Raw genomic sequence first — 11,995 nt, 5'->3', positions numbered from 1 at the left:
TAGTCCTTATTCCAGCAGAGAATACCTTATTTCAGTTTCTAGATTTATCTATTTAAAAAAATAGAAAAGAAAAAAAAGTTTTTTGAGTAGAGTTTTACAGCCGTCTCGGAAACGCGCACGCCTTCCCTGTAAAAGGTTCGAAGTGAGTAACCAAAACAAAGCATTGATGGATTCACGCGCGCAAGATGCAATTTGTTTTAGAAAACTTACTACTGCTGAGGCCAACACGTGTGGCGCGTGCAACACCAATCCCTGTATTATCCTTGATGCTAGGGTAATATAGCAATACGTCTATTTCATCCAAGCCGTTTCGTAGAACACCGTTTTATCGAACATCATGGTTTCTGGCCAGATCGTTTCTCGTTTTCGTAAATAGTGTTTTTTTTCTTTGCATGAAAAAGATAAAGATAATGTCACGAATGACAAATGATGAGGAGGTGAATAACTGAAAAAACTAAACGTTAAATGGGGTGAACAACATAGAAGGTTGGCGTCGCAGGTGTCGATGTCGGCGAAACAGCAGGATCGGGACTGACTCCGGCTCTCCACGCGGAGCTCGTTACGTACAAGCGTGGGCTTCTGGAACAACCGGCGTAGAAGGTTCGGCGCGTAGAACATTCTAACCTCGAATAAGCAACGGGGTTCTGGAATTCACTAGGACGCGACATTACAGAAACAATAAAAAAAAGGTGTATCCCCGGCCAGGCATCGAACCTCGGCTGCTTGCGTGGAAGATAAGCACGGTAACCGTGAGGCCACAGGCGCGCTGCCTATAGTTGGCCAGCTGCGCACGCGGTGATTTTATGTTCTGTTTTTCTTTTGCTTTGTAGTAAACAATGACTTCCTTCGGTTATGTGTCCTAAGACGAACTTGATACTTTTTGGGTGCCAGGAGTCGTCGGGTGCCAATACTGAGGTCACATTGTGGCTTTTCGTAGTAGTCAGCTTTGAGGCAATGTCCTGTCTCAAAGTAAAAGTTAACAAAAAAAGTGTTGCCTTCTTTTTTATATGCTCGCATTCTGCAAAACTGTAGATTTGTTTGCCTCTTCCCCATTTTTCTTAGAGGGTCCCCTATAAAAATGATTTTTGACTTTTTATTGAAAAAAGTGTTGACTTCTTGTGGACTCTTGATTACTTTCTTTTGCCTTTGACTTTCTGTTGACAGGGTCAACAGAAAGTTTGTTGACTTTGTGTTGAAACTTTTCTGATGACTTTCTTCAGCCTGAATAAAAAAAAAGCTATTGACTTTCTATTAACTTTATGTTGACTTTTTTAATGACTTTCTGTTGACATGATCAACAGAAAGTTTGCTGACTTCCTCTTGAAACTTTCCTGATGATTTTCTTCAGCCTCAGTCAAAAGAAAAGCTGTTGACTTTCTATTAACTTTATGTTGATTTTTTTCTGCTGACTTTCTGTTTACAGTGTGATCAGAATAACTGCAGACGCTCTGTTTACTTCGTGTTGAAAATTTTCAGTTGACTCTCGGTAGCCAAGGTCAATAGAAAATCTACAGACTTTCTGTTGACTTTTTATTGAACATTGTACACCCCGACTAGATGCCAAAAGTCGCTAAGTTTCTCAGTAGTCTCTGACAAGGTGAGAACGGAAAGCAGCTTCAGTTGTCAAGCCTCCAGCGCGAGTCTACTACCCTTGATAACGCTTAGGCGCTTTTGCACCTCGAGCGCGCGCGTGCAGTCAAAGCACGACGGAAGGCATGGGGCGTTGCCTGGAGGCCAAGCGTTCGAAAGGCATACCTGGCAGTTCTGACGTTGTAAGTGACTATAGTGACTTTAATGACCACATAAAATAGTCAACTAGTAAAGAAAAGGAAAATAACTATTTAAAACTGGAGAAACTGCCTTGACTCGCTTCGTCCGGAGTCGTGCTATGCAGAGAAGCGACAATATTTCTTCTAGGAGCCGTTTTTGTGGGTGTTGTTTTAGCGACTGCGCCGAATTATTATTAGATGTACCAATGCGTTTTAGTAAGAGATATCGTCCACGCACTTCGAAAAACTGTTTTCCCTTTGACAGACCCCCGAGAAGAAGCAAATACTTCGAACCTGAATAAGTGCTGAGGTGGTCACCGGCCAAATGATTATACCTTCAATATGTAGGCTATATAAGGCACTGGAGCAGTCAATGCAAGAGTGATTCAGGTGTTCAGTGCTTCATGGTGTTTGTATTTGTGTTCGTTTCTAATGTGTTGTTGTGGGATGTATGTGGTAGTGCCTTCAAGTGCCGCAAAATTTACCAAAATTTACTAATTTAGTAACATACTAAAAAATATTGGAAAATCTGTTCTTTTTTTACTACATTTTGCTGCAGCGAATTCGGAGGAGAATGGAAAGCCACAGAAAGCTTCCAAAACTTTTGTGAATGAATAGCTAAGCTGTAAATCTTTTTTTAACCTTCTGTAGCTATTCAGTTGAAAAGCTGTAGCATTTCAATTGAAAAGCTGCAGGAAAAGGCATCTTGGAGGCTGCAAAAAGTCTGTTGACTTTCTTATTACATAGTGGGCCAATATTCAAAAGAAAGTCAACAAAAAAGCTTGAGAAAGTCAGATGAAAGGCTATTGACATTTTATATCCTCTAAGGACTTTTTTCAACAGCCTTTCACCAGAAAAGCATCACAGTTTTTTGTAAGGGAAAAGCTCTTCTTCTGGGGCTGAACGAGAACACTCGGTTTTACAAATATACGAACACGCAAAAAGCGCGCGAGCGCTGAGCAAAGTGCGGACGTGAGTTTTAAATATAAACACTGCAGTGCGAACAATAATAAAATATTTCATAAATGAGCTTTTCTCTGCATTTTTCGATTTTGCAGCGAGCATTTCACTGGTGATCTTCTCTCCGGTGAACGTTTCTCCGCCGCCCGATTCCGGTGAGATTTTTGTTCGCCGGTCAACAGTAACAGTCGACCAAGGGCTCATCGCAGCCAAGACAGTGCAATCGACGAAGACCATAATAAAAGGCGTGCGGGTTCTTGTCTAATACATTTGCCTCTATTTCATAAAATACTGAATCAAGAGTGTGTTAATTTGGGCCAAACAAAGAATCTTCAGCGCGACTTTCACAACTTCAAAATAGCAACGTGTCACGCCTACTTCCAAAAAGCTTGTTCTGTTTTTAGCTTCACTGAATTTTTTTCGCAATGTTTCTTTTATTTGGGTAGAAATCCGCCCCCACAAGCTGGTATCCAAAGCGAATGTCGAAATTAAAACAAAATCGACAAACTCACGTATGTTTCTTCCATATTTAAAATAAATAAACATCTTAAATGCATCTTCGCAGAATATTTAAAATCGCCAGATCAGATTACCTATTTTCAGGGATGGGCAAAATACATGCAAATATGTATCGAAACACAAATACAAAGTACTTAGACAAAAATTTATTTAATTACAATCTTAATTACATTTCTAAAAAGCATTTAAGTACAAGATAGAAATGCAAGCAAATGTATTTGGTCTCCTCCAAATACTTTTCCAAATACATTCCTCGAAATTTGAGTCAGCTATTTCAGGGCACCTGCAACGGGTTTCTGGGTGTCTCATTTTAATTTTGCACCGCACACTCGGGAGTAAGTGTGCGAGGCTCTAGTAACGTGATAGAAATATAATCACGAAAAAAATGTAATCAGCTTGGCTGTAATAGGTCAAAAAAGTAAATAGCTTCAAGCAGCTTTTTTGTTGATTACATTTTGGTATAGAGTAGACCAACAAAGAACCGATAAGACCAAGACGCGCAGCACTAGCTACAGAATTTTTTATTGTTGCAACTCGCTCTAGTTACGAAAATCTGGACGACCCGCGCATTTAGAATGTTCCAGGCAAAAATATGGATGAAAATCAGGAAAAAAAGCATCACAAGTTGTCACAGGCACTTATTTAGCCAGCCTGCCTGTGAAAGTCGCTTTCGTCACTATTCTTGCCCTGGACTAGCACCGTAATCACAAAGTCACTAAGCGCAACTGCTTGATTGAGAGACACTGCATTCCGTGCAGAACGTAGTTTTCTTCCTGCTCTGGACAGTGACAATAAATTTGAGAGATGTACTTTTGTCAACAAAACTGTATTTAATTGCAATTGTAGTTGAAATACCCACGTTTTAGTATTTAAATATACACGTTGTGGGGCGCTCGGCCCGCCACACGGCGGCCAAACCGGCGACTAGCGGGGGGGCGGCACCCGGCGCCGACAGGGTAGAAAAGGGATGGCCCGTGTGGCCGAGTGGAGTTGCTGCCCCGAGTCTGGACCAGAGTCATGGTAATAAACCCTGTTTGACCCCGAGGAACGAGTCGTCTGGGCGAGGGGCAGGATGCGCTCGTGCTCGAGCGCATCCTGCCCCTCGCCTTACAAGCGAGCGCGAGACGATGGTGGGTGTTGCAAACTCCCTTTCCGTCCCTAGAGGCGTTCCGCCGTAGCTTCCGAGAAGAGTTCCTGCCACCGGGGTACGACTCCCGAGTCCAGCGGGAGCTCGAACGACGTACCCAGCATCCAGAGGAAGGCCTCGTCGAATACATCCGGGCCATGCAGGAGCTGTTCAACCGAGCGGCGAAAGCTGCTCCCGAGTCGGAGAGGGTTGCACGCATCATCCGACAGAGCCACCCCCGTTACCACGTCTATCTTCAGGGGCGGCGGTTCGAGAGCGTGGAAGACCTCGTTCGTGCGGCGCGCGGCGTGCAAGACATGATCCTGGCCAGCGTGGACTACCGGCCGCCGCCCCCCGCCACAGAAGCCCTCGAACCATCGTGCGCGTGGTCGCCACCTGCACGCACCGCCCTGGAACGCACCCCTCCGACTCACCGCCCACCCGAAAGGGTCGGCGCCTACGCCTACTTGCCCCGCGCCCTGGACACCCTTGAGTGCACTCGGGATGGCGACGGGAGGCTCGGTGCTGCATCACCGGCTGGGGTCAGCGTGAGCTTAAATTCCCGACCGAGGGAAGCCCCAGGCGCCTGGGGTTGGTCCCCCCAGGGCCCGCACTTGGGTGGAAGCCCGCCGCGGGTGCCGCGAAACCCCGAGAGGGGCCGGCTGCAGTTCCCGGACAGCGAAAGCTGGCTGCATGACCCTCGGCGAGATCTTCAGATGGCCGAAAGGCCCCAGCGCCAGCCGAGAGGCGGCTGGCAACGTGGGAATGACCCGGCGGAGCCGAGAGGCAGCCGGCGACGTGGGAGTGAACGGGGCAACGTGGGAACCCAGCGGCAGAATGACTCCTGCTACAACTGCGGACAGCGTGGCCACTTCCGCAGCCAGTGCCCACAACGGCGGCCCCGTGAGCAGCGAGAACTGCCTGACCAGGGAAACCGAGGCGGCCCGCGGCGCTGAACCCGGAGACCTCGCCGCCCGAGGCCGCCACCAGCCCCGGGAAATGTAAGTCGCCGGCAATACTTCCTTCTGTATGTCGAGTACGACCTACAAACCACAGCATCGAGCCTAGGATAACGATTTCTCTGCTCGGAGTTCTTTTCGCCGCCCTGTTCGATACCGGCGCGGGAGTTTCGCTTATCGGCGACGTCGTTTTTGAACTCTGCAAATCAAGAAATGTTAAGCTCCGTTGTTCGAGCACGCTTTTGCAGTTAGCGTCAGGCGCGCAAACAAAAGCAGCAGGCGCAGTAAGGCTGAGGATTTCTTTCGACGGAAAAACGCGGCGTCAGCGTTTCCTTTATCTGCCAGGATTGGCCGTACCTGTTATCTTGGGCCGAGATTTCATTGCAGACGAAAAAATTTCGCTCGACTTTGCTGCCGGCGGGTATCGGCTGGACAACCAGCCACACGTGACCCCCTTCACCAGACGTGAAGACTGCGTCACCGGCGCAACCCTTCCGACCCACTACACAGCGCGGCCAGCTGCAGTTCTTCCTGATGGCATCCGAGACGCCCTCAACGCGTGCCCAGCAACCAGCTCGCAAAAGCAGCAGCTCGAGAGCATCCTGCAGCCGTTCGCAACGATGTTCACGGAAACCCCGGGCAAGACCGACGTGTTGCTACACCGCATCGAGACTGGTGACGCCCGACCACTGCGGTGCAACCCTAGGCCCATCAGCGTCCACAAGCGAGCCCTACTAGACGCAGCACTACAGGAGATGCTGGATACCGGAGCAGTGCAAGAGTCCCAGAGTCCGTGGGCCTCCCCCGTCGTCTTGGCTCCGAAGAAGGACGGCTCGGTACGACTTTGCGTGGATTATCGCCGCCTCAACGCAGTGACGGTGAGAGATTCGTACCCCTTTCCTTCCATTGACTCGGTTATGTACGCGATTGGCAACGCGAAAGTGTTCACCACTTTGGACTGCAGTCGAGGTTTTTTGCAAATTGAGATTTATCCAGAGGACGTGCCAAAGACTGCGTTCACTTGCCACAGAGGATTGTTTGAATTTACCCGCCTCCCCTTTGGCCTTTCCAATTCACCCGCTAGCTTCCAGCGCTTAATGGATATCGTTCTCGGCGACACAAAATATAAATTCGCCATGGCATACATGGATGACATCGTTATTTTTTCCCAGACTTTCGAGGAACACCTGAAGCATCTTGGGATCGTCCTCGAGCGCCTGCGCAACGCCGGCCTGACGATTCACCCTGACAAGGTGCAGCTCGCTTCACCACAAATTAACCTCCTTGGCTTTGTAGTGGACAATGGAGTTCTTCGCCCCAACGAGGACAAGCTGCGTGCAATAACAGAATATCCGCAGCCAGGACGGACTTCTTCTCCGCTACATCCCCCAGGCAGACGACGACAGCGATGGATCGCCTTTCCGGATTGTGATACCTCGGAAGCTGCGCAAATCATTCATCAGGTACTTCCATGATTCAGCATTAGCGGGTCACAGCAGCGGCAGTAAGACTTACGATAAGTTATGTCGTGTTGCGACTTGGCCAGGAATCAGGCAGGATGTACTGAAGTATGCTCGCAGTTGTCCAGTGTGTCAGAAGGCGAAACCTCGCGGAGGCCAACCACCAGGATTAATGCAGCCAGTCGTTAGCCAGTCGCCTTGGCAGATTGTCGCATGTGATGTCATGGGACCGTTTCCACGTAGTCCTCGCGGAAATCAGTACCTACTTGTTGTGACTGACCACTTCACCAAGTGGGTCGAACTGTTCCCCTTACGGAAGCTTCTTTCGCAGCGGATCTGGGACTGCCTTCTGTCAGTTTTCACGAGATTCGGCTTTCCTGCAGAGCTCATCACGGACGGTGCTTCGTATTTTCGAAGCAAGATTTTCGTCGACACCTGCGCTGCGCTTGGAATACGGCACAAGCTGACTTCGCCGTATCATCCGCAAGCCAACATCACGGAGAGGATCAACCGCAACCTCAAAATGATGTTGATTTCCCACACAGCCCGTCACAAAGACTGGGATGCCAAACTCGACGAGATGGCATTTGCAACGCGCACCACGGTCAACCGATCCACTGGTTTCACCCCTGCTCGTCTTAACTTTGGTAAGGAGCTAACCTTCCCAATGGAAAATTCATTTCTATACACAGATGTTGCGCAGAATGGACGCCCATACACGCAGTTCGCCCAGGACGTCCATCACCGACTCTCGTCGGCCGTTCGTGAAGCACGAGAGAACCTCGACGTCGCTCGTCTTCAACAGGCCGCCCAGAACGACAAGTGCCGCCGCAGTGTCCACTTTCAGGTTGGAGACCTGGTACTTCGTCGGACACATCCCCTCAGCGATGCGTCGAAAGGCTTCGCAGCATCCCTCGCCAACCGTTGGGATGGACCCTTTCGCATAACGGAAACAATTTCCCCGCTGAGCTACCGCCTAGCACGACTGCATGGTACACAGCAGTACGGCCCAATTCACGTGTCTGAGCTCAAGCGTTACTGCGAGCCAGCAGTTTTTCCGCAGGTCCCGGACATCCCAGCTCCCAGCCAGCCCTTGGACCACGGAACTACGCCCAGGCGGTACAACCTACGCCCTCGGTGACTCATCACCTGTTCTATTCATATCCTTTTTTTTGCTGGCTGCGTCTCTTCGCGGAGAGGGGGGGAGAGGATCCATCTCCTTCCCGCGGGTCTGCCCTTTGTTTTCACAAAGGGATTGTTCTGTTCGCGAGTGTCTCCGAGCATGTTTGACGTATCACAACCAGACCCGTTAATTCGTCCTTTTTCTTCGTGTGCCCGTTCTCTATTTGCTCCGCAGGATCGTCACTGCCACCAAGAGCGTTCCCGCCACGCCTATCATTTCAGGCGATTGGCGGCACGCTTCCCGCCGCGCCGTGAGCGTGCCTCCGTCGCGACTTGGACTGTGCTGGTAGAGGACCGCCCGGTGGGCTGGGCCTCAGCGCTACGCTGGAGGGAGCAGCCCCGGCCCGAGCGTGGCGCGCCCCCGGAGTCCGTCCCCGAGCCTTTCCGGGGCAACACGCTGGAGGACCGGCACCCGCACGAGCCCGCGGCCGTATACAACGAGGCGGAGCGCCGCCTGCTGTGCCCCGTCTGCGGGGTGCCGGAGCTCCACCGCCCCACCCACCTGGCGGGCGCCTTGCACCAGGCCCGCGTCGCGGCGGACTGGGCTCGCCGAGCCGCGCCACCTCCTGCTGCACCTCCGGCAGCCCCCCGCCCGTTGGAGGTCGCGGAAGCCATCCGGATCCTCCGCCAAGTCCGCCCGGATCTGCTCCGCGACCCGGCCCACGAGGAGGCCATCTTAGACCTCGACCTCTAAAAGGGGGGGGAGGTGTGGGGCGCTTGGCCCGCCACACGGCGGCCAAACCGGCGACTAGCGGGGGGGCGGCACCCGGCGCCGACAGGGTAGAAAAGGGATGGCCCGTGTGGCCGAGTGGAGTTGCTGCCCCGAGTCTGGACCAGAGTCATGGTAATAAACCCTGTTTGACCCCGAGGAACGAGTCGTCTGGTTGATCGCCTGCGGCGGACGGCGGAAGGCGAACGCCACAACGTCAAATACATTAATTTGTAATTAAATACAAATGCAAAATACTCAAAGTATTTGAAATACGTATTTTAAATACTTGTATTTGAAATACTGCCCATCCCTGCCTATTTCATTTCGAACAGAAAGAAGCGGTAAGACAGTATCTACTCTTTGACCCTTCGGTACCTTTGGTCTGCCTGCATTTGATAACTTCAGGCCTCACGCAAGGACCGCTTGAAACGTGAAATCGTTCACTCCCATTTTCTTGACGTGAAATGCAAACAAAGAATGGAACAACCTCCCAACGCCCTCCGGCGATTGAAAACTAATGACTCTCACGCACCCGCTAAATATCTCCGCCGCCAAACAAAAAAAGAAAAAAAGAAAACAAGAAACATTTTATTTGCATTTGTGCGACCCCAAAACTCCAACAAAGAACGGAACATCCTCCCAAGGGCGCGCTCGGGCGATGTGCAACCTATTACTCACTATCGCGATAACCCGCAAAATATCTTCGCCCCCCCCCCCCCCCCCAAAAAAAAAAAAGAAAAAAAAAAAAGAAATCAGTTTTGAGAGGAACTCTTCCTCAGAATTCCAACTGTCAACCCGACGACCTTGAACGTGCAAATAGTCCGGGGCTCAATAACACATTGCGTAATTTCAAGAGCAAGTATTGCGGACACACTCATAGATGGTGCCACTTGACAGCTGGATTTTTCGAGGTTTTGATAGGCTACAAACTTAGTTAAATTTTATTACAATGAGAATCTTTGAAAAAAAGATCTTGTAAGAGATATGTTCTAAAAGTCCTAGTCTTGAATATTGTCGAGCCTAAATTTATATTTAGGCCCCGGTTTATTTTTAAATGTTTATGAACCACGGAACCCGAAAAAAAGGCTTTTTGAATCATCTTTAAGTTCCCGTAAAACATTTTAAGCTTACAAATCGAAAAATCTAGTGCCGCAATATTACTCAGTTTTTTATTATCTTTGCAATAAAATCAATGCAAAGTATATCCGTTCGCCGGTTCTTGAAAAAAAAATACTAAAATATTGTCATTGGAATTGCATAGGGCTAGTGAGGTGCGATATCCTCTTAAAAAAGGACCAGCAGAAATATTCTTCCGCCTGGCGGAAAGTCCTCCTCGCCCTCTTTCTTCTTGTATTGTAGCACGGCGAGGCGAGGGGAAAGGTCTCCTTTTGCGCCGGCTTCTTCTGACAGGATAAGCCGAGGAAATCCCCATTCTGAGCGACGGGCGATTGGTGCGCAAGCAGCGACCTCGTGACTTAGAGGTAGCTTCAGCTCCTATCGCGTAATCTGCCCCATTTTTAGGCGCTCACCAAGCCTAGCCCCTCGGGTGTAGGTTTTACGGAGCTGCAAGGCTGCGTCCGCGCAGTCACCGAATTTCCGCTGTCGAAGGTCTTTAGTTTCGCCCGTGGCAAAGTAAACGCATACTTGAGAGCTGCGATGCATCCCCGCACCCATTGAAGGAACGTTTCATAGATATTTTCGGTTGATCAAGGAGCTCAAAACACATGCGCGAGAAGTGGTGACTTGAATATGTAAGGATGAATCACATCTTCACAAAACGTTCCATCTTGAAAAAAACGGCTTATCACGCTCAAACCTGCCTCAAATTGGGATCGATGGAGAAGAGAACGATGTACCAGGAGCGGGCATCTTCTAGAAGGTCTCTGTTTTCTAGCAGCGAGCACAAACATTGTGTGCGTAACTCACACTATATGATGGCCAACGAATGTATGTGACATTTATATTTACGCATCCCAGCAACCACATGAGGTGAGAAGGCAGCTATGGTGTGTGTCGATGCTAAAAAGTTCTAGTGGATCGTCTTTAGCTCTTGGATAACCGCACCCTACAACAATTTATAAGCTATAACCTTTCTGTGAGCATTCTTGATCGAGTGCGGCTATCGAATCGTCTGATGTTATAGTTCAACGTTGCTTAAATCGGCGCTATAGGACGTGCTGCCACTTTAAAGTATTTCTGAGGCATTAAAAATAAAAAAATAAAAAATCAACTGTAGCCTTTTTTTAACATAATACGCGTTTGTAATTTGTCTGTGCAAACACATTTTAGTTAGCACGGACAAACTATTGCCGGTCTTTCTGATTTTGTTTTTTAGAAATAAATGATATTTAGAAAACTGTCAATGCAACTATCCAACCTAAGTGGCAGAGCTCAGTGCTAGACAATACATGTTGCTGGGCAGAAATAGTAAAAAGCGCCGATGTCGCGTTCGGGCTAAAAGTGCCACGTAATGCACGCGTACCGCTACAAGTGCGTCCGGACATTTCACCGAACGCCGTTTCATCGAATGCCGTTTCATCGAATGCCGTTTTATCGAAACCGTTTCATCGAACGCCGTTTCATAGAAGCCGTTTCATCGAACGCCGTTTCATCGAACAATGTTACAGTCTGTAATACTTTGGAATTTAATTTTTATACACAACTTCATCTCATTCTCTCTTTTTTTTTTCTTCTTTTGTTTCTGCTTTTATATCACTGGGTGCAGTGGCGAGATAAGTTCCATCGTGAACATATCCTGCTTCGAGAAGAAAGCCTCCATGAAACAATGACCCCTCTCCATGTCACATGAAACAATTAAAAATGAGGCAAAAACAGAAAGCACAGACGCTTAAAAGTGTTTTAAGTGTCTGTCCTTTATTTGCAGCGTCGTGGTTTCAGCCATGTATGTACATGAGTAAGGCTTTTCAGTAAGTCGCATACCCAATTGTTTTTATTTCTTTTTATGCCAATTGCTTTTATTTTTAGTAATTTGACACCACCTTCAAAACAATTTCTCAAGTGACTACCTTAGTCTTAACAAATGCAAGGTGAAACATCTATAAAGCACTGTTATGCCACAAAACTCGGTACAGAGCCATAACTGAGAAATTCGATGAAGCGGCCCTTGGCGATTCGATAAAACGGCGTTCGATGAAACGGCGTTCAATGAAGTGTCCGTTCATTCGGTGAAACGGCTTTCGATGAAATGGCGAAAAAGTGAGGTTCAGGCTTGGTCGGAGATTGCTACGGTTACACACGTACGCTTTTTCAGTTCTATCTTGCGTAAATAAGCTTCTTGCTCAAATAAA

At 48.7% G+C, this 11,995-nt stretch overlaps 1 protein-coding gene across 1 annotated transcript; it reads left to right on the top strand.

The window, feature by feature from the left end:
- Positions 1 to 4,251: 4,251 nt before the first annotated feature.
- Positions 4,252 to 8,678, top strand: LOC121833052. Its single transcript, XM_042286118.1, has 2 exons — positions 4,252 to 4,268; positions 8,151 to 8,678. The coding sequence occupies exons 1-2, from the start codon at positions 4,266 to 4,268 to the stop codon at positions 8,667 to 8,669; spliced, it is 522 nt and encodes a 173-aa protein (XP_042142052.1). The 5' UTR covers positions 4,252 to 4,265; the 3' UTR covers positions 8,670 to 8,678.
- The last annotated feature ends 3,317 nt before the right edge of the window (positions 8,679 to 11,995 follow it).

Source organism: Ixodes scapularis, unplaced genomic scaffold (assembly GCF_016920785.2).
Source record: "Ixodes scapularis isolate PalLabHiFi unplaced genomic scaffold, ASM1692078v2 PGA_scaffold6__148_contigs__length_123643588, whole genome shotgun sequence".
NCBI classification, from domain to species: Eukaryota; Metazoa; Arthropoda; class Arachnida; order Ixodida; family Ixodidae; genus Ixodes; species Ixodes scapularis.
The sequence above is the reverse complement of the archived record's forward strand: the minus strand, read 5'-3'. Positions and strand labels throughout refer to the sequence as shown.